The 27,367-nt window shown below is 43.4% G+C and overlaps 1 protein-coding gene and 1 pseudogene across 1 annotated transcript in view; one reads left to right on the forward strand and one right to left on the reverse strand.

Annotated features, from left to right (window-relative positions):
* Positions 1–27,367, reverse strand: part of LOC102852882 (ubiquitin carboxyl-terminal hydrolase 43-like) — an 80,032-nt gene that overhangs the window by 15,802 nt on the left and 36,863 nt on the right. Inside the window, 5 exon segments of the mRNA XM_006900519.1 lie at positions 7,028–7,139; positions 7,742–7,856; positions 9,789–9,924; positions 14,824–14,959; positions 18,033–18,125. Coding sequence (XP_006900581.1) covers positions 7,028–7,139; positions 7,742–7,856; positions 9,789–9,924; positions 14,824–14,959; positions 18,033–18,125 — 592 coding nt within the window.
* On the forward strand, positions 251–682 carry LOC102874955 (annotated as a pseudogene).

Here is a 27,367-nt window from a genome sequence, read left to right on the forward strand (position 1 = left end):
GGCTCCTTCAAGTTTACATAGAAGAACTTAAATTCATGTGCTGATGATAAATCCTTTTTATAATATATGTAAATTAAGTCTGCAAAAAGCTGATCATCTGTATAAGAGAAATTTCCCTGTCCTCTATTGTTAAAGAAATCTGCTTTTTAGACCCTTCAATATATGTTCATTACTCTTAATCTCTTCAGTTCAAATGTTAAGAATTCTTTGTATATAGGAATGGGAGCAATCCGAGACCACAGCCAGCACCATGAGCCTCCTCAACAAGCCCAAGAGTGAGATGACCCCAGAGGAGCTGCAGAAGCAAGAGGAGGAGGAGTTTCACACAGGCCCGCTCTCCGTGCTCACGCAGTCAGTCAAGAACAACACAGAAATGCTCATGAACTGTCACAACAAGAAGCTCCTGAGCCGCGTGAAGGTCTTCGACAGGCATTGCACCATGGTGCTAGAGAATGTGAAGGACACGTGGACTGAGATCCCCAAGAATGGCAAGGGCAAGAAGAAGTCCAAGCCCGTCAACAGGGACCACTATATCTCTATGATGTTCCAGCGTGGGGACTCAGTCATCGTGGTCCTAAGGAAGCCCCTCATCGCCGGCAATCAGGACTGCCCCAGCTTCTACAGCCCTGCCCTCACAGCCGCCTCCTGCTGCCCCTGGAAGACCTGCCCTGATGGGGAATAATAAAGTCTCTGTGTGGGTTTTTTCTATTAGTAAAGGATTTTTTTTGTATAATAGTTTCCAATAGACATAAGAGGAAAAGAAGACCAAAATGGATGTCAGAAGAGACTCTGAAAATTGCACTGGAGACAGAGAAGCCAAAACACAAGGAAGAATTCAAGATACTAAAGAGCTGGATAGAAGATTTCAAAAGGCAGCACAGGATGACAAAGTAAAATATTATAATGAAATGTGCAAGGAGTTGTAGTCAGAAAATCAAAAGGGCTGAACTCACTCAGCATTTCTTAAGCTCAAGGAACTGAAGAAGAAATTCAAACCTTGAGTTGCTATAATTAAGGATGCTTTCGGCAGAATATTAAATGATCCAGGAAGTATTAAAAGAAGGTGGAAAGAATATACTGAGTCACTGTATCAAAAGGAATTGGCAGACACAGAAGAATTTCATGAAACAACATATGAGCAAGAGCCTATGATGATGAAAGAAGTAGTTCAGGCTGCTTTGAAGGAAATGGCAAAAAATAAGGCCCCAGGTATAGATGGCATCGCAATTGACATATTTCAGCTAAGAGATGCTGCACTAGACATGCTTACCACGTTGTGCCAAGAAATCTGGAGAACAACCATTTGGTCAACTGACTGGAACAGATCTATATTTGTTCCCATTCCAAAGAAGGGTGACCCAACAGAATGTGGAAACTATAGAAAAATATCACTGATTTCACATGCAAGCAAAATTCTACTGAAGATTATCCAAAAACGACTAGAACAGCATATCAGCAGAGAACTGCCAAAAGGCCAGGTTGGGTTTAGAAGGGGTCATGGTACTACGGATATTGTAGCTGATGTTAGATGGATCTAAGCTGAAAGCAGGGAATACCAGAGGAATGTATATCTGTGTTCCATTGATTATGCAAAGGCATTTGACTGTGTGGATCATAATAAACTGTGGCTGCCTCTGAGAAGAATGGGAATCCCAGAACATTTGATCGTGCTAATGAGAAACCTATACTTGGACCAAGAGGCAGTTGTCAGAACAGAGCAAGGGAACACTGCATGGTTCAAAATTGGGAAGCGCATACGCCAGGGATGCATCCTATTTCCATACCTTTTCAACCTGTATGCAGAACAGATTATCTGGGAGGCTGGGCTCTATGAGGAGAAATGTGGGGTCAAGATTGGTGGAAGATCTATCAACAATCTGCGTTATGCAAATGACACAACCCTGCTTACTGAAACTGAGGAGGACCTGAAGCGCTTGCTGTAGAGGGTCAAGGACTGTGGCCTCCAATATGGATTGAGGCTCAATGTCAAGAAGACAAAGATTCTCACCACTGGACCAATTGGCAGCATCAGGATGGATGGTGAAGAGATTGAGATTGTTCACAGGTTTAGTTTGCTTGGCTCCACAGTCAACTGTCTTGGCACCAGTAGCCAGGAAATTAAAAGGTGTATTGCGATGGGAAAGTCTGCTGTTAGGGACCTCTCCAAAGTACTGAAGAGCAATAGTGTCTCTCTGGAGACTAACGTGCATCTGATACAGGCCATGGTCTTTGCAACCACTTGTTATCAATCAGAGAGCTGGACAATGACCAAAGAGGATAAAAGGAGAATTGATGCCTTTGAGCGGTGGTGCTGGAGAAGAGCATTGAGAGTACCGTGGACTGCTAGGAAAACAATCAGATTCATCCTGGAAAGGGTTAAACCGTGCAGTTCCTTGGAGGCCAGGATTCTGAGGCTCTGTTAGACATGTTGTGAGGAGAGACCAGTCCTTGGAGAAGGACATCATCCTTGGTAGGGTGGAGGGACAGCACAGGAAGGGAAGGCCCTCTATGAGGTGGACTGATTCAGTGACTGGGGTAATCAGGATGGGAGTGTCAGAGACAGTGCAATTGGCACAGGACAGAGCAGAGTTTAGGGCTTTTGAACATAGGGTCGCTTTGAGTCGCAAGTGATTCAATGGCACATAACAACAACAACAACAACAACAAGAAGTCATTATTTAATGTAGTACTAAAAGGAGTCCTGGTGGTCTAGTGGTAAGAAGCTGCACTACAATTCCAAAGGCACATGGTTCAAATCCACCAGCTGCTCCAGAGGAGAAAAATGGTCAATCTCCTCCTATGAGATATATTGCCTCTGAAAACCCATGGGAGAGTCAGCTATGAGTTGGTTTCGATACAAAACAATAATCACAATAGTCTGAAAAGGAGCCCTGGGTGGTTCAAATAGTTAAGAACCCAACTACTAATTGAAAAGTTGGCAGTTCAAAATCATTCAGAGGCCCCCTCAGAAGACAAGCTTTCCACAATATCATGGCCACTGAAAACCTTAGGGAGTGCAGTTCTCTTCTGTGTCCATGAAGTTGTCATGAGTCAGAATCAACTGGATGACAGCTAACAACACACACTGTGGGTTGCATAAGGGGGCGAGCCGAGAGCTTCATAATCTTCTGTTGTTGTTAGGTGCTGTTAGGTTGACCGTGACTCATGGTTACCTCATGAAGAACAGATCTGAAACTTGTCCCATCCTGTGCCATCCTCACTCTCTGATGTGCTCGAGCCCACTGTGTCAGTCACTGTGCCCATCTGTATTATTAAGTGTCTCCCTTTCGTTCTCTGACCCTCCATTCTTCCAGCCTGACATCTTGTTCCAAGGACTGGGCCCTCCTGACAAGCTGTCCAAAGCATGGGAGGCAGGTTCACCATCCTGACCTCTAAGGAGCACCCTGGGGGCACTTCCTTCTCGGCAGATTTGTTTGCTCTTTTGGCGTCCATGGAACCTTCCATGGGCTTCCTGAACGCCAATATTCAAAGATATCACTAATTTTTCTGTCATCCTTATTCACTGCCCAACATTCAGATGCATAGGGGAAAACTGGAAATACCATGGCTGTGAGCAGGTACATTTTAGTCTTTATACTGCTAATTTTGCTCTGTAGCACTTTGGAGAGTTCTCTGACAGATTTTCCCAATGCAATGTCTTTTGAGTTTTGTAATTTCAAACACCATTTATTTACATATTCAGCATCCTGAAAACACACACACACACACACACACACACACACACACACACACACACACACAGAGGCAATTAATCGCACAGGAATAGACTGCCCATCCTTCTCCCGCAGAGCAGCTGGTGGCCTCATACTGCATGACTTCTGGATTGTAGTACAGCTTCTTGTCATTAGGCCACCAGATATAGGTATAGAGATAGATGGAGATAGATATATAAATATAGAGATAGATATAGGAATATAGATAAGAGATAGATGATAGAGATATCTTTATCTTTCTATGTATATTTGTGAATAAAAACATCATTTTGAATTTGTCTATAAATTACATTCATTTTTAATCATTATTTTAGAGTATTCAATAATGTGAAGCATTTATTAAACGTTTAAGTAAAATTTGCCTCTTTTTAAAAGATTATTCTCTGTTTAGACAGAAGAGAATCAGCTATCATTTAATTGTTACTGTGGTTTTTAATAATTTTTAATTTCTTGACTATTATTAACATGGGTGTTGATTGTGGATCCAAGTAAAATGAAATTGCTGACAAGGTCAATCTTTTCTCCATCATAATCTTTTACATGGTCTTCTACACTAACAGAGAAATTCCTCTAGTAATGAACTACAGAAATGACCCCTGAAAACTATAGTCTTAGGGAACTCTGGTGGCACAGGGGTAAGGAGTTGCACTGCCAACACAAAGGCATAGAGTTCTAATCCACCAGCTGCTCCTCAGAAGAAAGACAGACAATCCTCCTGTATGATTTATTGCTTCTAAGTGATTTATTGCTTCTAAGAACCCACTGGAGGGTCAGATCAGACTGGATGGCGCATAACAACACCAAATCATTTAGATCACATTATTCCTAAGGACAGTCCCTGTTTGGTGTCATTCTTTGTTCTCATCCGCTAACCAAAAGGTTGGCATTCAGAAGTGCCACGAAACAAAGGTCTGGCTGTCTCCTTCCATACAGATTACAGACAAGAAAACCCTGTGCAGCAGTTCTGCTCTGTAACACACGTGGTCACAATGAGTTGGATGGACCTGACTGGACAGCAATGTGCTTGTTTTCCTGTGGTATTTCTAAGGAAGAGTGTGCCCATGTGTCTGCAAAGCAATGTGCACGGCTGAATTGGAGGCTGCCTGTATTGGACTTCTGCTGGCCCCAGTGACTGCCTGAACAGATTCTAAAACAAAGGGAAAGTACACAGCTGTGAGCAGTAAAGATCAAGAACCGCTGAGCTAAATGTTCACATGAATGTGGTTTTATCCAATCTCAAGAATCAAAAGGGCTGTGTTGTAGAATGGCTGGATGCTATAACTAAACACCCTGACCTACTTGTAAAGAAGAGTTCTAATTTTGGGACTCTCAGCTCCTGTGGAGGGCATATAGCAAAATCCTTTGGAGAGAAATGTCAGAACAAATGCAACTTGGTATAAAACCTGAATCAAACAAATGGTTTCCCCATGAATAGAAGGAATGTACAGTGATCAATCTCTGAAATAATTTTGACATATTCCTCAAATGCAAAGCTTTAAGGGAATACTAAAATCACCCCTAAAGGCCACCAAACAATAGCAACAACAGAAAATTTAAAAACAATCACTGTTGATCAATTCTGGCTTGCAGTAAGTGAACCACTCCATAAAGCTTTCCTGGTGGCAGTTCTTATGGGAGACAGCAGATTGCCAGGCCTTCCTTCTGTGAGACCACTGGGTATATGTGAACTGCCAACCTGTAGGTTAATATTGTTGTTGTATACTATCGAGTCAGAACCAACACAAACCTGATCCTCGGGCAAGTTTTCAGAGGCAGTAATCACACAAGCGGAGATTGCTCAAAAGTCAAGAACAAACTTTCTGTGCCACCCAGAGGATTTACTAGTTGGGGAAAAACAAAATTCTGCTGCTCTTGAACTATTCTTTAGAAAAATTAAAACTCCAACCTCTTCTGTGACAGAATCATTTCTGATATGATAAGGGCTAAAAGTAATGACGTTAGGCTGCATTTTTATGTTATTCAAAAGCTAGCAATCTCAAAGTAAATAAATCAACATTTCCCTAGACATTTTCTCCCTTTTTGCCATCTTTTCAATTATTAATCTGAGTGGAAGTTTAGAAAGCAAATTGGTTGTGCATTCCACCATTTACACACATTCTGTTTTATATCAAGTACAATACCCACGGTGTAATCACACACTTCTTACTCCCTCCCTGTAATACTCACTTCTACTAATCCTTAGGGCCTACCTCTTCCTGCTATCTGAGTTTTCTCCTTGGGCAAACACTGCTCTTTTGACCTGGGTTGGTTATTCTAGGGAGAGATGGCTCCCCTGGGGTTACTGGTCACCTTATTGGCCCGGCTCTTATTTGGCTGAAAAGTCACAGGGGTCAGTGTTAATCCAAGTTCAAAGTATAACCAGGGGTGACAGTTTGGGGAGCAGGGGGCTGTCCGACCAGTCTTTATAGGGAGCTTTGTGGATTAGCGGTAAGGAATTGTGCTGCCAACGCAAAGGTTTGTGGTTCAAATCTACCAGCTTTGTCACAGAAAAAAGATGGGCAATGAACTCCAATGTGATTTACTACCTTTGAAAACCCACTGGAGGTGCAGCTATGGATCGTTTCTGACTTGACTGTAGTCTTTATTAGATCAGAAAGCCTGGAGTTTTAAAAAAAAATTTTGTACTTACATCTTCCTCCTCCCTACCCAGAATGGCAAAATTATTGTAACTACTTAACTCTGATATTAGATTTTTATATTGGACATACTCATCAATTTTCTTTTTCTAAAAAATATTATCTTAAGTCTTTTGTCATTTTTGAGCCAAATGTACAGGCTACAATTGATTATAATATATTATCCTCTAAAAAAAAACTGAGAAGCCATAGAAAACTGAGAGTAATTATACAAACCCAATCTTTATCCCAATAATGTTTTTTTTTTAAATTTTTTTTTTATTTATTATTTTGTGTGTGTGTACCGTCAAATCAGATCTGACTGGTACAGGAGGATATTGCATCTCCTTCTCCGGCAGAGCATCTGGTGGATTCGAACCGTGTTCCTCTGGGATTGCAGTGCAGCTTCTTGTCACTAGGCCACCAGAGCTCCCCTTATCCCAATAATGTTTTGAAAAATTTATTAAGGAAAAAGCTCCATCCTATAAGTCATAAAACGATTACTTCTTTGCATGTAAATCAAAGTTGTTTTATGAGTCAAGGTAAGCATTCTCATTAACTGTAAATCTTTCTGATAAGCATGCGCGTGCACACAGACACAAATAGACACACATACACACAAACACTCATTCTCTCACTTGACACACACTCTCTCACCTGTTTCGGGGCCTCACTCTTCATGAGACAGCCGACTTTACTGACAATACACTGCTGGAGCTGGGCCCATGAAATGCTTCTATCTTCCCTTATCAGGAAAGGTGGCCCAAATCTGAAAACCCAAAGAAAACATCTTTTTTTCAGTAAAGAAAAAACTAAAAACATCCAACAATCCAAGCACTCTCTCAGCTCTTGGGTTCTCCTCAAATAGGTAACAGAAGTGTTAAACACCAAACACAGGTTGAGTACACAGTCGGTGCTCAAAGTAATAATTGCCATCATAGATCCAGCTCACACAGTCCTCATGACAAATAGAGGCCAGTTGCCATTAAGTGATTCTGACCCCATATGTGCTGAGTAGAACCGCCCTGTGGGGTCTCCAAAGCTGGAAACAGATCATGAGGCTCGTCTTCCAAGGTGTCTTTGTTGTATTCAAGTCGTCCATTATGGTCTACAAGCTCTACTGAAACTACTTTAGCAACTAACTGCACAAAAGCGAGAAAATGGTATCTAGGTGTGAGGTGCAGTGGTAGGGAGCTACACACAAGGGTCCCACGTGGAAGGCAAACATTCTACCACTGGACCACCACTGCCCTCACTTCAGAACAGATAATTCGTGTTTTCAAATCAGAATCACCCAAGCACATGGAACAAATCTCAATTACTGCTATTTTTTAAAAAATCAATGAATCACAAGAGTGAAGCTAAACCTACCTGGTAGCCTGCTGCCCCGAACCCAGCAAGTTGCAGAAGAGAATGAGCACCTTGTTCGCCTGCTGGTCCTCGCGGGCTGCCAAGCGTGGGGAGACAAGCAGACCAGATGGGTGAGCTGGAAGAGAGAGGACTGCCTTTGTATTCCTAAAGGATCTGTTCATGTGTCAGAGCTGAGCTTCTCTGGACCCTCTTTCTCTGTGGGTGTCTATGACCATCAGGGACTACAATGAAGGCCTTCAGGAGAGAGATGAAAAAGCTAGGTCATCTGGCATACACCAATCTAGTGGAGAATCGGCAGCTGTGTTCAGCCAGTCTTTTTACCTCACCCACTCAATGGTGTCAGAACAGGTTCATACCTGACCCTTCAGTGGGTTTCCAGAGGCTGCACGTAAATCACAGGAAAGAACATTGTCCATCTTTCTCCTTCAGAGCAGCTGGTAGCCTTTGAGTTGGCAGTGCAACTCCTTACCACAAGAGGCCCTTTACACAGTAATGGCAGGGATGTAGTTGATACTTTTCAAAGTCCATCTAATAAACACTCCACAAGATACTGCTTGCTTCTTTGCCTTGGCCAGAGAGCCCCAGCACAGTCATCACTTAGAAAGCCCCCACAGGAAGTGCTCGGAAGATGAGGCTCCTCCACTGACGTAGAGGAAATGGACCACCCTCAAGGCCCCATCAGTTCTAATACTTGGCCTTTAAGGCAAAAGTGTATCACCTGTGATGGAAATGCAGTTACAACATAATCAAGGTCAATGCTTTACCACAGATTCCACGTCCTTTTCGACTTGTACAAACTGAAGACCTGCAGTTCTGATGACCTGTTACTTAGAGAGTTGAGGAGAGGGGTGAGCACATCGTTTTCATCTGGGGAATTTGGTCACTGGCACAGGATTCTTTAAACAGTTCTCTTTGAGTGGTTAAATTGGTCCAAAATGCAAAGGCTTCAGGAAGGAAGGCTATCAGAAAGGGACCATTTTAGTTAATCTAAAGTTTTAGGAAAGTACCCATTTAGGTGAACTGCTAGCAAAAAGCCATTTAAATCTCACTTTCACATCTACTGCTCAAACATCAGGGAGCTCTGGTGGCACGATCCATAGGGAGTTCTGAGCCTCTCTAGTGGTTCAAATCCACCATTCGCTTCTAGGGGGGAAGCTGGGCAACTTTCTCCATTCTATTTCAAGCCTCAGAAACCCAATTCAGCTCTGAGTGGGTTCCAAGTCAATGGCAATGAGCTGAGTTCACTTCAAAGCACAGACTGTGAGGTTCAAGAGCCCTGAGACAGACACTGCCCCCTGAATGTGAACCTTGGACTGTAGTGCCCAGGATCAGCAGCATCAGCATCACCTGGCAGCCTGCCAGACACACAAGTGTTTACCAAATAGGAAATTGTGGACAGAACAGTTAATGTGCTTTAAGAAGACATCCAGGTAATTCTGAGACTCTTGGAGATCTAAGAATCCTTGTATTAGCTGCATAAGTTTTACTCAAGAATGAAACAGTTGGCCTTCTCCTGGGAATGTGCATGTCCACCCCAGAAATAGGGGTGACCAATCAGACGGATCAACTGGCAATGACGTCAAATCCTCAAAGTTACAGTGGCTGAGTAGTGAGATGCAGGTGATTTGAATCCACCAGCTGTTCTGTGGAGGAAGGCAGTCTCCTCCTGTGCAATTTACAGCCTCTGGAACCTCACTGGAAGGTCAGCTTCGAGTCAGTTCCAACTTAACAGTACATAACAACCAACCCTCTAGATATACTGAATCAGAACCTGTATTTTAGTAAGATTCCCCCTGATCCAGTGTATCTGGGGTAGAAATCCAAATTCTCAGGAAGAGGTCAAACTAGAAAAAAGCAGTTGAAAGCCCGGATCTTAATACAACCATCTGTACAAGCCTAAATATCAGAGAGGGAAAGTCATGATGGGTCAAGAAATAGGACTACATGTCTTATCCCTTAGCACCTAGAGAATACTTTCTATAGATATTTTCATGTCTGTAACTCAAAAGTAAAATATTTAACTAGAATGATGAAAGGATTGTTGTACCTGAGCGCTTCCCCTGGCCGGGTGGTGAAGGAGCATGAAACGCATACACATTATCTCCCTCTGCAATGGTGGTCAAATCTTCTTCATCAAAGAAGGACCGATGGAATCCACTGGGCTGCAGTTCAACCAAGATCACCTGGAATGAGGAGGATATTTCCCTTGTAATTTCTCAAAGGAAAAACCCAAACATGATTACCAGCCTTCGGGCCCCTTTGGCCTTTCTCTCCCTGTGACTAAGGACTTGCTTATTCTTAGTTAAGGAAACACGGCAGGTACAACAATTAGGCTGATCAAAGGCATGCCAACTGTGATGGGGGCATAGCCCCAAAGTTCCTGGTGGTCAGGAGGAAAAAGAAGTTGTGCTCATTGTTAATAAGTGAAATAAACTTGCCAGTTAAAGAAAACAAACTATCAAAATAGATTTTAGGTTCCAGCCAAATAGCTCCCAAAACAAACCTATGTTGTCATTGTTTTTATTTACCACAGAATATATTAACTTAGGTTGGAGATGACACCGCATGTGCACAGCAAGAACTGATCCTTTTTAGAAGCAAATCGCCAGAGGCACCTCTAGGTGGATTTGAACCACCAGCGTTCTGGCTAGCTGTCAAGAGTTTAATGATCACAGTTTTGTGGAAAACTTCAAAAAGGAGCAAGTATCTAGAAATAACTCTTTTTTTTGTCCAGTAGTTTATTTACAAAATTCTAATACAAATATGAACAAATTCTTTCAATTTCCCTCACTCCCCCACCCATCAAATTATACAACCCTATGATTAATCCCCTCTCGCCCTGCACATTCACATCCCTCTGCTTCCAGCCTCTCCCACCCCTCCTGGATCCTTATATTCATTCTACAGTAATGGTCTGTCTTATACAATATTTATCCTTTTGGGACTGAGTTCACTCAGAATAATGCTCTCCAGTCCCTCCCAAGTTAGGTAATAATTTACAAAGTTCTTGCTCCTGCATGCTGCATAGTACTTTACTGTGTGAATGTACCATAATTTTGCAATCCATTCATTTGTGCTTGATCATTTGGGCTGGTTCCATGTTCCTGCCATGGTGAATAATGCTGCTATGAACACTGGTGTACAAATCTCAGTTTGTCCCTCAGTTCTCACATTCGCAGGGTATATTCCAAGTAGTGGAATAGCTGGGTCATATGGAATTTCTATGTTCAGCTTTTTGAGGAAGCACCAAACTGCCTTCCAGAATGGTTGCACCATTTTACAATTCCACCAATAGTGTATTAAAGTTCCTTTCTCGCCCCATCCTCTCCAACATCTATTACTTGCTGCCCTGTTAAACTTTGCCACTCTTACTGGAGTGAGATGGTACGTCATTGTGGTTTTGATTTGCATCTCTCTTACTGCCAATGACTTGGAGCATTTTAGAAATAACTCTTCTAACTCACATTTGTTTCAAGTCTAGCATCTATTTATCATGTCTTTAATCCATCAGCATTTACTAATTTTGTCAATATATTGTTTTTTAGACATGTTCTTAAATGGATAATTTTAATTGTACAACTACTTTCTAAGCTTGCAATCATTGCATTCCTTATGTGTGTAAATTTAGCCTTAATAAAGGATTCTTAACAAAAATTTAAAGGCTACCACAAAAGAACAGTTTAATGGTTAACCCTTTGTGCTACCCAGGAACCCCAACAAATACTGACCTCCGCCAAGTCCGTTCTATTCAGAGATGTCTCATTGGGTTTCTGAGGCTGTAAATCTTAAGAGATGTACTGGCGACAGCCTCCCTCTCTCCCTCTAGAGCATCTGGTAGATTTGACTCCCAGCATTTCCATTATCAACCTATTACAGTATGCCCTATGCCACCGGGACTCGTTACCAAACACCTGCACATCTCAAATTCCTGCATGTCTTACTCTGTTGCTTAAATGTGACATCTCTGGATGCCTTCATTTTAATCTTTTCTGACTGCCGTTTCCCCCCAAGTTCTCTCCCCTCATGTCCCACTTCCCCTCAGATGGACCCTGTAGAATGCCTATCCATAGCAATGCAGGCAGTCCTCAGGCTATAAATAGATCCATCCCAAAGTGTGTCCTAAAGTCAAATTTGTCAGTAAATCAAAACAGGTGCACATTAGCCCTATGTTAGCTCAAAAAAGCTCAAAGACTTTCTCACGATTTAAAAGATGCATCGGCAGCAAAGGTAGGTGGCTGTGATGATTGTTACAGTGAGGCAGTGGCTCAGTCACCTCAAAAGATGGTGAATTTACATAATATGAAAGAGCAAGAACGTGGTTAAAGACTGTATGTGTATATAAATGTTTCCCCCACTTGATCTACATAAAAATTCTAGGAGCCGATACTAGAGATGAGAGCAGTGGACTGAGAGTACAGGAAGGGTCTGCTGAGATGAGGGACATCCTGCAGAGCTGTGGTGGTTACACAGGTGACAATTCAGCAAATTTTAACTTTAAGATCCGCTAAATTTATTTGTATGTTATATCATAACAAAAAGGTTAAAATATTCTTTTTTTTTAAAGTTGTTGGGTGCTGTCAGATCAGATCTGACAGACACAGGAGGAGAATGCCCTTCCTTCTCCAGTGGAGCAACTAGTGGATTCGAACAGCACGGCTTCAGGATTGCAGCACAGAACTTGCCACCAGAGCTCCCTTAAAATATTTGTTTTTAACTTAATAACAATTCATGAAATAGGTAATGAGATAGTGACTATTCCCATTTTTCAGGTAAACAAAAGAAGATTGATTACCTTGTCAAGGTTAGAAAGCTGTAAGTGATTGAGTCACAATTAGGGCCTTATTCAGGGACTCTCTGCTCCTGTTATTGTCGTTACAAGTGCTTTCAAGTCACTTGTAACTCATAATGGCCCTATGTACATCTCTGAACCTTGCTCTATCCTTGTTTCTGACACACCTACCCTATTACCCGAGTTACTGAGTCAATTCATCTCATTGAGGGTCTTCCTCTTTTGCACTGACCCTCCACAAGCATGATTCTGCTCTCCAAGGACTGGTTCCTTCTTGCAACATGCCCAAAATATGTCAGACAGAGCTTCAGAATCCTTGCCTTCAAGGAGTAGCCTGGTTTTACCCTCTCTAGGTTGAACCTGTTTGTTTTCCTAGCAGTTGAGGAGTATATTCAATACTCTTTTCCATTACCGCAACTCAAAGGCATCAATTCTTCTTCTATCATCCTTAGTCATTATTTAGCTTTCTAATGCATAGTAACTGGTCTGTGCGTTGCTGTACAGAGGTAACTCGTGGTTGCTGTGATGCTGAAGACTGTGACAGTGATGTGCCAATTGTGGTAACGGGTACCCATGGTGGACAGTGTTGGCTGGAGCTTCCTGACTAAATTAAGCCTGGAAGCAGGAGCAGCATCCACTTCCGAAATGGCTTGCCTCCGGAAACTCTATGTATGAACAGTACTCAGGCTGTTCGTGCATAGGGTCGCTATGAGTCATCTACGACTCGACGGCATCAAACAATAACAACAATGCATAGCAAGTAAATACAAAGACCAGCAGATTTTCCCAAGGCAATTAATCTTTTGATTTCCTGGCTGCTGGTACCAAGAGTGTTCATTGTGGAGCCAAGCAAATTGAAGCTGTAAATAATTTCGATTTCTTCACCATCTATCATCATGCTGCCAGCTGGGCCGGTGGTGAGAATCTTTGTTTTCTTGATGCTGATCCACACTGAAAGTTGCAGTCCTTGACCTTCTGCAGCAAATGCCTCAGGTCCTCCTCAGTTTCAACAAACAAGGTTGTGTCATCTGCACAACGCAGGTTATGGATGAGTCTTCCTCCAATTCTGATTTCATATTCCTCCTTACAGTGCCCAACGGCCCAAATGATCTGTTCTGCATATAGACAGAAAAGGTATGGAGAAAGGATGCAAAGCTGGTGTACACCTTTCCTGATTTTGAACCAAGTATTTCCTTGCTCTGTTCTGACGACTGCCTCCAGATATAGGTTTCACATCAGCACAATAAAGTGTTCAGGGATTCCCATTCTTCTCAGAGTTAGCCACAGTTGTGATCCACACAGTAAAATGCCTTTTCATAGTCAATGAAACATAGATAGACATTCCTCTTGTACTCTCTGCTTTGAGCCCACATCCATCTAACATTAGCTATAATATTCCTAGTACCATGGCCTCCTAGGACAGGGCTTTTCACTACCCTTTCCCCAACCACAGTTCCATCTTCCAAAGTCATGGTGAATTCACCTTGTTACCAAAGCCCCTTAAAAAGCAAAACAGTGGAGCCCATTTACCTTTACCCAAGTCTCTTCTCTCATGCCGAATCTGCTCAGAAATGTCTCATAATTCACTCAACCTCCCTTCAGCAGCCTGGTCTATTTTCTCAAGAGTGAAAATACAGACTAGTAGCTCAGACTCTGCCAACCACCTACAGACAAATTCTACCTCAGGTACTGACTGAGGCATTTACCCCTGACACTAACTGGGGCACTTATTCTTGGTACTGACTGAGGTAGGGAGTTGCCTATATTGTTGTTGTTGATAGGTGTGGTCACCCCGAGCTACTTCTAGGAAAATAGGCCATTAATGGAAGGAAAGAAGAGTGAAGCAGGAGGAGCTGCTACGGGAACCGACCTTGGGCAAGTCACTTACACTCAGGGCAAGTCACTTACTGCTCAGTGCCTCTCCTGCCCTCACTGGTGAAGGAGAGAACTGGAATATCTATCTCACAAGAAGGGTATGAGGGTTCAAATGCCTCAGACTATAAATTTCAAAGAATGGTTACCAACAGTATTAAGGGTTAGATATTATTAGAATGATTCCACTCGTGCTCTTCATCACCTCCTTGGAAGACAAACGTGTCCGTTTCTGGTCATTCTGTGTAATGCAAGAAGAAAGCAAGACCCTGTCATCACACACCACAGATGCTAACCACAGAGACCCAGGAGTTACATTGGGCTCACCTGGGGCTCACACATTTGCATAAGAGGCTAGAGGCCCGTCCCTCAATATCCCACACCCAGTGACCTGTCCCCAGGAAGGGCAACTTCACCGCACCTCGTCTGCAGGGACGCTGCCTTCCTCTGCCACCATCTTCCTCAGGGCAGCCACTGTACCCAGAATTGGCACGGCCAGACCAACCCGCAGGAACCGCTGGCTCTTGGATGGAAAGACCAAGATGACACTCAAGAATCTGTAAAATAGGAAGAGGGCCACATCCTTAAACGACTGACATCACTGTCATGAAACCACCATCACCTGCACTGGGTCAAGTCACTGACACTGTATCTAGATTAGCACCTCTCTGTTTCCTTGTTGAGTCCCTGCACCCCAGATCCACCATCACCAGGTGGCAGTAGAGAGCCAAATTTACCAGGTCTCAGCTGAACAAGCTTTACTTTTTTAAAAAAACAAAACACACCACAACAAGATAAAGGTATATAATCCAATTGAAAAATGGGCACAGCATATGAACAGACACTTCACCAAAGAAGACACTCAGATGGCTAACAAGCACATGAAGAAATGTTCAAAATCCCTAGCTCTAAGAGAGGTGCAAATCAAAACAACTATATCATCTCACCCCAGTCAAAATTTATTCACTGTTGGTGGGAGTGTAAAATGGTGCAACCACTGTGGAAGGCGGCATGGCGCTTTCTCAAAAAGTTGCAAATAGAAATACCATTTGACCCAGCAATTCCACTACTGGGAATATACTTCAAAGAGACCATAACTGACATCCAAGCAGATATATGCACATCCATGTTTATTGCGGCTTTGTTCACAATAGCAAGGAGTTGGAAACAACCCAGATGCCCATCAACAAACAAATGAATAGAGAAGCTGTGGTATATTCACACAATGGAATACTACGCTGCATTGAAAAACAAGGAACTCATGCAATATTATTCAAAATGGGTGACCCTGGAGGACATATGCTCAGTCACAAAAGGACAAATATTGCATGGTGGCACTGTTGTAAAACAGGACTGACATTGGGGTTCAGGGGTCTGAGAAAGGTTAGATAATGTATACTGCATTGAACAGATGAGGGAGAAAACTGTTTAAAAGGATATGTGATTGGGTAATATTGCCATGACAGGAGTCCAGAACGAAGGCTGCATAGCAGAGTGGACCTGGGGCGAAGGACTGTAAATCAATGAAGGAATTTTTCTTTTACTTTTCCAAGAGGGTAGTGTACTGGGGGGAGGAGGGTTGGGAGGGAGAAAAGTGCAACAATGAATGAATGGAAATCCAAAGTCTCTGTAAATTTTCATTGAAATTAATAATAAATTAAAAAAAACTAAAAAAAGCACAAAGAGCAGATATCTGATTAAAAATCATCATAAATATCTATAATCTCAGTGATCTACTACAGATAACATAAGCAGAAGCAAATAAAGTTCCACAAGGTCTTCTTCCAGGGTCATTCAACACTACTAAATGAAATTCTCCCTGGTGATGGCGCTCTAGTGGTGCGATGGGTGCTAACTGAAAGGGTGCCAGTTTGAACCCACTCAAGTGGCTCTAAGGCAGAAAGACTTAATCATGTATCTGCTTCCATAATGAGTAGAAGCTGTCTGGGAAACTCTATGGGGCAGCTTTTCTGTGGGAATCAACTTGGAGCACTTAATAACAATTACATAGGGACACAGCTGTTTTACCTCAACTTCTCCAAAGCCTTTCTCTAGGGCCACCTCCTATTCACCTCGGCCAGGCCCCTTCCTCTAGCTACTGTACCTCTAGTTCTACAGAGCTGACTAGGCACTGTCCCAAACACGTCAGATATGCTCAATTAATCCTCACCCCAAACCTCCGAAGTACTGCTCCTTATTTACAGATGAGAAAACTGAGGTACCAAAGGGAAAAGATAAAAAAATGTACACAGCATCCACAGGATCAGTATGGCTGGGGTTTCAGCCCTGGCAGTCTGGATCCAACCAGTGAGCCCAAGCCCTGCTATTCTCCCCCAGGTCAGGAATCCCGGGCATACCTATCACCCCACACCTGATGAGGTCAATGATGGCTGTGTAACAGACTATTTGTGGCCTAGGTGGTCAGTTACTCAGGATTTCAGAGCAGAAAGGGTTAAGATGAAGTTGTCCAGGAAAGCTAGAGGAAGCGGTCACATCTGATCTGATGAAAATCTGAGGGAACCTGATTTGAGGGATCAGCGGGCTTTATGGGGAGGTGTATCTTTTCCATAGGACTCCTTCCATGCACCACAGATGTAGACGGCAAGTTACTGGGCAGGTTAGGACAGAGAGGTGAAGGTGACCAGCTTGACCATGGCAGAGAGCAGCTGGAGAGAGGTAGCAGTGGGGACTGAGTAAGCCAAGTAGCTACTGTCTCCTGAGTTCTTATCCCAACGCACGGAAGTGTTGTCAGCTGCCATGAAGCGGACTCCCTCCCACAACACGCTGTGTAACAGAACAAGACACCACCTGCTCTTGCGTCATCTTCATGGTCCTGGGCACGTCTGAGTCCAGGCACACAGTATGTCCTGATTCACAGGGTTTGCAACAGCTACTTTTCAGATCACAAGGCCTTTCTTCCTTAGTTCATTTTGGTCTGAAAGCTTCCCTGAAGCCTGTCCCTGGCAGATGATACAGCTGACATGTGAAATGTTGATGGCACACAATAGCAACACGAAAGCCACCACAGTATAAGATCGATGGAGGAAGAAGAAAGGTCTCTGCCTCCACCTTACGGCCAGTGAAGGCAGCCCTTGCGGGCTAGGCACACAGGAGGATCCCGTGGCCCTGTTGCTGGCCAGTTGCCTTACCGGCCATTGCTAAGATTTAGGCATCCAGACTCAGTGCCTTACTTCTCCTATCAATCTTTCCTCCTCTATTCATTTCCCTTATCTCCTCACCATCTCTTCTTTTCTCCTTACTTCTTAAGGAAGCCTGTTTCCACAAAGAAGAAAAAGGATTTGAAAATAAAGCAGGGAGAAGCAGATGGTGACAGATTTTCTCAGCTTTGCCCCATCTGACCCAGCGATCCTCGTGTACCAGTGTCAGTTTCTGAATGGATCCGAGGCTGCAAGCCTGGTAGTGGTGCTGATAGACAAGAGTGTGTGGTTTTTACTCTCCTCTTCAGCTAATGAACAGGGACGGCAACCTTTCACGTTGTCACATGCGCCAACTCACTGCCACCCAGTTACAAAGCTCACTTCTAGAGAACACACCGCAGCAGCAAGGCTGGAAGGCTCCCAGCAGCAAGCATGGACGAGGGGCACACAGGTGGTTGTGATGCTCTCATACCTGGTCTGGCGTAAGGGGATGGGCAGTGACACACACAGGAAAGGATCAAAGGTGTTGCTCTGTTTCAGGCAGTGAGGGCAGGTCAAGGAAGATCTGCGAGGGAAAAGGGAGAGATTAAAGTCTAATCACTTCTCTTAGCACTTGGAATTCTTATCTTGTAGAATTCTTTTAAGTCTTAAAAAGCAAAGGCGTCACCTGTTTTTTAATATATACTAGTTTCTTTACAAAATTTGAATACATTGTTTTCCAGACCAGATTCTACCAATTTCCCTCACCACCACCTCCCCCCACCCATCAAATTGTACAACCCCATAATTAGTCCCTCACTCTCCACATTGCACACTTTGAGGACTCAGGTGTGCTGACTCGAGACATGGTCTTTCAAGCCTTTCATGTACATGTAAGATGGACATTGAAAAAAGGATTAGAGAGGAAGAAATGGTACATTTAGACTGTGGTGTAGGCAAAGAGTACTGAATATCCCTTTGGCTATCAGAAAATTAACAAATTAATCTTAGAAGAAATGCACAATCTGAGTGCTCCTTAGAAATGAGAATGCGATAAATCTGTCTTGATTACTGTAGATCCCACATAAGGAAAGATCAATTGACATCATGCTGGTAAAGCAGAGGATCAGCAAAAAGAAGGGAGATCCCGGTGAGATGGACGGTGTGTAATAACAGCAACAGTGGACTCCAACAAACAACTACCACTGAGATGGCTCAAAGGCAGGTAGCGTTCATGACTCAACGGCTCAATGCTAGTGCACTGAGAGCGGAGAGGGAGCTTTAAATCCTCCAATAGAAATGCACAGGCCCACTTGAAAACTAGGCAAGATCCCAGGATTATCTATCCATTTCCCTGGCTGACAGCACAGCTGTGTCCCACAATCATATCTTGGTGTAAGGTGCTGGTGGGTCAAATCTGACTCATTGCAACCCTGTGTGCAACAGGCCAAAACCTTGCCCATTGCTCCATCATCCTCAGAATGTTTCCCATGCTTTCAGTGACTGATGCAGTCACTGCACAACCATCTCCTGCAGGGTCTTCCTCTCCTCCTCCACCTTCACCTTCACCTCTCCAAGTGTGCTGTCTCCTTCTAAGCACTGGCCCAAAGTACATAAAGGTTAGTTTCACAATCACAGAGGATGATTCATAAATGCAGATGCCCAAGCCCTCACCCAAGGAATTCTGTTTCAGCTGAGGGCTGCTGGGGCCAGACATCAGCACTTTTTAAAGCCTTCAGGTGATTCTAGTGCTGGAGTGGAGAAGCCCAAAAAACAGGTGATTGTACAATCAAGTTCAGAAAATGGTTAAGAGAATTGCTCTCCAACAATTGGTTAATAACTGTTACTATTTAAACAGTGTCATTGGTTGGTCCTGCCTCATTTAGATATTGTGCAGAACAAAACCCTGCCGGATCCTGCACCAGTCTCACAATCTTCTGAGCGCGCATTGTTGGTATTGGGGTTAAGTGCTGGCGAGCTGAGTATGACTCACAGTGATCCTGCGAACAACAGATCTGAACCCCGTCCTATCCGGTGCCATCCTGAGCACACTTAGTAACATATAAACCCATCTGCATATAATGACCTTATGGAGGTGGTGGTGTTCTGGTGCCTTTAAGTTGACTACATATCTGTTGTTGTTGTGTACCATCAAGTCAGACTGACCCATAGCTGACCCTCCAGCAGGTTTCCCGAGGCAGTTAATCACACCAGAAGAGACTGCCCATCCTTCTCCCATGACACAGCTGGTGGAATCGAACTGCACACCCTTGAGATTGCAGCGCAGTGTGTTGCCACCAGGCCAGCAGAGCTTCTATGAACAACAGAGCTGAAACTTTCCCTTGCATCTTCATGATCTCTGACATCTTCAAGTCCATACTGTGTCAATTTATCTTATTGAAGGTCCTCCTCTTGTCAACTGACCCTCCACCTTTCTCAGCATGACATCTTGGTAAAAGGACTGACCTCTCCTGGCAACACACCCAAACTATGTGAGAAGGGGTTTCGTCACCACCCTTGTCACTCTGGTTGTACATCTTTCTCAGATAGAACTGCTGATTCTTTTGGCAGTCCATAGGATATTCAAGACTCTTCTCCAACATCACAAGTCAAGGCCTCAATTCCTCTCCTGTCATCATGATTCACTGTCAAACTTCAGATACATTGGAAGCAACTGAAAACACACCATGGCCCAGATCAGGTGCTCTTTATTCTTTAAACTGGTATTTTTAGTCTTTAGCATTCTGGAGAGGTGCTAGATAGCAGATTTTCCTAACATAACAGGTCTTTTCAGTTCTTAACTGCTGTAACCAAGGGTGTTAATTATGGATCAAGTAAAATGAAATCAAGACAACTTCAAGAATTTTTCCATCCATCAAAATGTTGCCTATTGGTCTAGTATTGAGGATCTGTGTATTAGGATCATTCCTATGTACAGAAGATAAAATCGAGGTAAAGAGAAGCAATTTGTCCAAGGGTGTATTGCTTTTAAGCGGCAGAGTTAGGTTCACGATCCAGGGTCCGGCTCATCATTATTCTTTCATATAAGAATCTTCTATAGGAAAGTTGGCATCATTTCTTCTTCAATAAGTTCTTTTCATTCACTATACTCATTTGTTGGGAGCAAGATGGGCAATCACTCATGTGACTTACCTCAGAAAATCCGTGTAGGGTCAGCTATGAAACAGTTCCACGTCAATGGCAATGAATATATGTTAGCGAGTGATGCTCCCTTACATGAATGTGTATCTTTGCTGTGTCCAAATAGAACAGTGCTCCATTGGGTTTTCAATTGCTGATTTTCAGGGGAAATAGACTACCCGACCTTTCTTCTGTGGGTGGACTCAAACCTCCAATCTTTCAATTAGTAGTCAACTACCCTAAATGTCCCGTCCTAGGGCTCTGGAAAAAATACAGAACAGTCTCATTTAGGGAGCTCTGGTGGCAGAGTCCAAAGGAAGTGGTCCTGCTAACTCAAAAGTGATGCCTCTTTGGTGGTTCAATCCCACCACTTGCTCCTTGGAAGAAGGATGGGAAGTCTGTTCCCACGTGATTTACAGCCCCCCCAAAAACACTGGAGGATCAGCTATGAGTTGGTTCTGACTTGACAGCAATGGGTTTGCATTCTGGGGTTAATCTAATTTTATAGAGACTGTACTGTTTTCATAATAATAAAACAACATCAAGAATATGAAAGATGTTTCTCAGAACGAGTGTGAACAACAACAGATCAGGAAGAGGAAAAAGAGGCGGCTTCCCTTAAACAGCATCAGATGTGACCAGACCACAATGCGTTCAATGTGGCCCGAGCGGCCCTGTCATCATTACTGTGCCCTCCAGAGCGTGGGTCCTCCCACCAAGTTCTCACTGGAGGAGGGGGAATCGCTCACCCCACTGCCCTTCCATTCACACTCACACATTTTCCAAGGTATCCATCCTCCTTTGCAAATCGCACCTGTTACAAAGTGAAGCTTGTCAATGGCTCCCAACTCTGAACAACTGCTTTCCACCAGGTGCAAATGCCTCAAAGGGGCCCAGGTGTGATGCCACATATTTTGTCATATGGATCTTTTGCTGCTGCTAAGTGGACACCTTCCACCTCAATCTTGGTCCCCCTTCACTTGCCCTCCGGACAGTGGATCTGGGATCCTGACAAATGGTGGCAATTATGACCACACAACAGGCAAGATTTCACCACTCCCTGATGACTCCTATATACATATTGTTTATATGCATATTGTTGTTAGTTGTTGCCGAGTTGGCTCTGGCTCATGTCTATCCATGAAGTCCACAGCAAAAGGCAGCCTGCCCACATCATATCATCATCACTGGTGGGTTTGGGCTCACTGTTGTAGCTACTGGCAGTCCATCCTACAGAGTTCGCCTTGTTTCAAAGGCCCTCTACCAAAGGGAGCTCCAGGCGGTTTGAATCCGCAGGCTACTCTGGAGAAGATAGATAAGTAATCTCCTCCTGTATGATTTACAACCTCAGAAAACCTCACTGGAGGGTCAGCTTTAAGTTGGCTCTGACTCAAAGGCACATAAACAACTACTACATTACCAAATTCTATGAACTTTGAGAAACGATAATAGTTATAGAAAAGCTTCAGGTCTTTTGTTCCTTGCGTTTCTTGAGTCGTATGAGTTGTGCTTGACTCAACAGCAATCAGCAACAACAGTCAAAAACACATCCTACCTAATCAAAAATGTTGCCTACATTGGAAGCTACATGTCAGGCTTTCTCTGAGTAAAGGCTACTGACTGCATGAAGAATACACACACACACACACACACACTCCACACACACCCACCCACCACACACACACACACACCTACCCACCACACACACACACTCTCTCTCTGCCTCCTCTAGTCATAACTTCAAAAGAGCATCAATCCTTGGCTCTTCAACTCCAAGTTGTTTCTTGTTGTTGTTGTTGTTGTTATGTGCCATCGAGTTGCTTGCAACTCATAGCGACCCTATGTACAATAGTCCTAAACCCTCCTCTATCCTATGCCAATCTCACTGCCTCTGACACATCCATCCACACCCCAGTCACTGAATCAATCCACCTCATAGAGGGTCTTCCTCTCCTGCGCTGTCCCTCCACTCTGCCCAGCATGATGTCCCTCTCCAAAGACCTGTCTCTCCTTACATATCCAAAGTATGTCAGGCGAAGCCTCAGAATCCTTGCCTCTAAGGAGCAGCCTGGTTTAACCCTCTCTAGGATGAATCTATTTGTTTTCTTAGCAGTCCATGGTACATTCAGTACTCTTCTCCAGCACCACAGCTCAAAGGCGTCAATTCTCCCTCTATCCTCCCTAGTCATTGTCCAACTCTCTGATGCATAACAAGTGAATGCAAAAACCATGGCCTGTATCAGGCACACCTTAGTCTCCAGAGAGACACTGTTGCTCTTGTTTCTAGGTTGAGGTAATAACTATTTGTTGTTGTCTTGAGTGCCACTGAATCAGAACTAACCCAGAGCTGGCCCTTCAGAGGGTTTTCAGAGGCAGTTACTCACACGAGAGGATACTGCCCGTCCTTCTCTCACAGAGCACCTGGTGGATTTGAATAACATACCTTTGCGTTGGCAGCACAATTCCTCACCGCTAAGCCACCAGTGCTCCCTGCCAACTATGTAGAAAGCAAACTATTCCTCTGACAGTCTACAACCTCCAGTACCTACTACCATTATTCCTTCTCCTCTCTACTCAAAGAAAAAAACCCAGTCCCCCTATGGGTGATGTCTGTATTTATAATTAATTAATTATGCATAATTAATGACATTTATATCATGGAACTGCATGTCTGGAGAATGCTGAATTGGCAAATGTTGTATGTTATTGTTTACCATCGAGTCAGAACCAACCCTTGGCTGATCGACCCTCCAGCAGGTTGTCAGAGGCAGTTTAATTGCACAGGCGAAGACTACCCATCTTTCTCCCATGGAGCAGCTGGTGCATTTGAACTGCATGCCTCCAGGACTGCAGCACATCTCCTTACCACTACGCTACCAGAGTTCCCTAAATGTCGTATAATATGTTTTGGGTTTTTTTTATGGTAATAAAGTAAAAGTCCAGTCCCCTAAAAGGGGGAAGAGAAGAGAGAGAAACTCAAAGAACAGAGGCCTCTAACTACTTCTCAACAGCACTTTCATCTCCCAGTTCCGTGATTGCAGGACAGCACAGCAACTCATCTTGCCCAGGCCCTCCCCAGTAACAAGGAAGCTGGAAGAGCGGCCAGAGCAGTCGGGGCCACCTCTCTGAGCATTAGCTGGAGCTTGCGCCAGTGACCACTGCACAAAGTCACTTCTCAGACTTCAAGAGCCCCAATCTACAGGCACCCTGACTTCTTTTTCCCTTCACTGGAAACTCACACACAAAGCAGGTATTTTTGGCTGTCACCAGTCTGCTTTTAGCATGAACATCTCACTTCTTACTCATCATCCTACAGGGAGAAATCTACCCAAAGGGCATTTGAAGGGAGGCAAATCTGATCTGCTCAAAAGTCACTTCCTCTGGGAAATCCCTACCCCTGCCTGATTCACCCCACACTGAGTCAGGTCCCTGATGTGTACGCAAGGTTTTCCTTCAGAGAAAGCACCAGTAATAACCTCCGAAGAATGCACCAGCAACGGTTACAAGAAATCCCAGATGTCACCCTGGGTTCTGGTCTTATCTCTGCTCTTACCTATATTCCTAATTTCATTAGTAGATCATGTTCAATCTGTCTCCATAATTTATGCCTAATTCATCTGCAGCTCTCTCTTCCCACATCACTACCTGTGAGGCTGGGTCCCCATCACTCTTCCTTGTTATTAGTGGCCATAAGGTTGATCCCCAACTCACAGCTGTCACACACAATGGATCAAAACACCGCATCCCAGATGACCCAAGGAGTGATTGATCATTGCGATCCACAGAGGTCTACTGACTGATTTTTTAACAACACGCCATCAAGCTTTTCTTCCTGGTTTCTTTTCCTCTAGAAGCTCCTTTGAACTCTGCTCAACATCACAGCCATACAGAGACCTCCACGAGGGATGAATGACGACCACATAGTAGTGTACTGTCCAGAAATTGAACCCAGGTCTCTGGCATGGAAGGTGAGAATTCTGCCACTGAACCATCCTTCCATATCATCCTCTTTCTGCATCTCAACTACTCCTTCTGCTTCTGCTCTTGCCTCTCCACCATAACAACCCGCATAACTAATTGATAAACTAGACAATGTTTAAACTTCCCAGTGGCTTTCACTGCCATTTACTCTAAAACCTACACTCCTTATCATGGACTGAAAGCTGCACCCCAGGTCCTGCCTACCAATCCAGCCTCCTCGCCTACCTCCTCGCCACCTGGAAAACATAATGCTCTTGTTCTTGAACTGACCAGCATTATTCTCACATAAGGACCTTCACCTTGGCTGTTTCTCCTGTCTGGAATTCTCTATCCTCAACTCTTTGAATGAGACTGGATGACTCCCTTGTCACTAGCTCTAATGTTTTCTCCGAAAAGAGCACTCCCTGACCATCTTATCTGAGGTCAGCTGCCTTCCCAGCCCCTGGAGTTCCGCCTATCATTTCACCTCTCAGGATCACAAGTTGTTTGTTTGCTGTGTATTATCTAACACCTCCCACAACAGAACATGAGCTCCTTGAGAACAGGGACTGGGTCTTGTTCACAGCTCCACTCATAGCACCTAAAAAAGTACCTGGCACATCAACCAAACCATCTGTAGCTGAGTCAACACCATCTCACTCAGGAAGACTTATTTAGGATAGACTCTTTGAGACTATCAAAAGACTGTGAAGCTGCTTGTCACTGGAGCAGAAAATGCACAGCACTTGACGTCATTTCTCTCACTCTCTGTACCACTAGAGGCCAGTTGTTGTAATTGCTGTGTCAGAACATTTGAGTCAGAACTAACTCATAGCTCTCCAGCGGGCTTTCAGAGGCAGGCAACTGCACGGGAAAACATTGCCCATCATCTCTGTAGAGCAGTTGGTGGATTCCAATCATCTGTTATTTTGGTTTGAGGTGCAACTCCTTACCACCAAGCCACCAGAGTTCCCTAGAAGGACCAGGGGACACTCAAGTTCGGTCTTCAGTGGCTGAGAATTACTGAGTTATTAAATTTCTAACAAATTTCATTTGGTCTTTCTACATAAACAAATCCTCTCAAGAGAGTAATCACATCCTATATATTTTATTAAAGGTTACAGAATAGAAATCTTAAATCAGGATAATTTTGAGTGCAATTTTAATTGATCTCCTTTCCAAATACAAAGAACACAAAACTACAGGGAAAGAAAGGTAAACAGTAAAGAAATAAATGGCTGTAAATGAATTTTAGAAGACTGTAGAATTCACCACTGAGGGTGGGGGTGGCAAGAAGAACACAACAGAAAGAAAAGGCCAAACAACAAATAGTCTGTGAAAAACAGCAAAGTAAATGGAAAGGGACTCAGAAAACTCAGAGGAAAGTTTCCTCTGAATAGGATTTAATGCAGCATCCAGAAGAAAACTATACTTATTTTTTTAAAAAAGTTTGGTCCTCATGATAGTTTGAGCTCTGGAGGCCTAGTCTGTAGGGAGTTGTGCTGCTAACCCAAAGGCAGCAGGTTTGAATCCACTAGTGACCCTTAAGGAGCAAAACAGGCAATGTCCTCGCCATGAGATTACAGCCTCAGAAAACCCACTCTGCTGTGAGTCGTTCTGACTAGACAGCAATGACTTTTGAGATTCAAGATAGAGAAAAGGAGGATGGTTTAGGAAAGAAAAGCAATCAAAGAGGGGGAAATGACAAAGAAAACAAAAGCAAAAGCTTCTGCGGTAAGATCAAAGAACACACTTCTCTAACCTGTGTCCTTGGGAAAAGCCCAACTTCCCAGGTTGTTCACACTCATGCCTTGAGGCTTTCTTAACAATGAAAAAAACATATGTAGGGAAGAGGTTATCTGTAAGACTGGCTCCCTTAAATGCAGTTCAATGAATACATCTCACATTTTTTTTTTCTTGCGTTAGGAAAAGGTGGTTGATTGCATCTTCCCTGTGCTCAGGCATCCCTTATGATCCGACATTTAAATTGGTTATCATTCTTGTTGAATATGTTCCCATTCATTCAATCCTGTCTACCTCTCAAGCCCATCAAAAGGTACCTCCTCCATGAAGTTCAGGGGGAATTTGCCTGCCTCTCTCACTAAAACATGGTAACATTTGACAATGTTCTGTCTTATTAGACAGTAAGGGGCTGATGAAACACTATAATTAATTACACTAATCAACTGTAGGTAGCTCTGATGGTCTTGTGGTAAGGAACTACATTGTGAACTCTATGGCAGGCAGTTCAAATCCACTAGGAAGAAAAACAGTGATTTACATGTGATTTACAGCCTCTGAAAACCCATTAGAAGGTCTGTTACAATCAGTTCTGACTTGATGGCACACAACGATAACAACAATAAATTTTAATTAGTGTTATGAAACAAAATGTATATAAATGAAAGGCACATATGAATGAAACACAATGTCTACAAATTATGTATATAAACCAATAAAAAATTAAAAAAAAAATCAATAACAATGGAACAAAACCCCAGTATGATTTATAAACACAAAGACACAGTAAAGAAACACATAAAGTTGCTTATACAAATAAAGCTACAGTGGGTGGGGTGAGGGAAATTGAAAGAATAAGTTCTTAAAAAATCCACCACATAGTCAAGACAGCATGGTACTGGTACAATGACAAACACATAGATCAATGGAATAGAAGTGAGAACCCGGAAATCAGCCCATCTATTTATGGGCAATTGATTTTTGACA

This window comes from Elephantulus edwardii, unplaced genomic scaffold (genome assembly GCF_000299155.1).
Source record: "Elephantulus edwardii isolate Elephantulus edwardi_28Jun2011 unplaced genomic scaffold, EleEdw1.0 scaffold00286, whole genome shotgun sequence".
NCBI classification, from domain to species: Eukaryota; Metazoa; Chordata; class Mammalia; order Macroscelidea; family Macroscelididae; genus Elephantulus; species Elephantulus edwardii.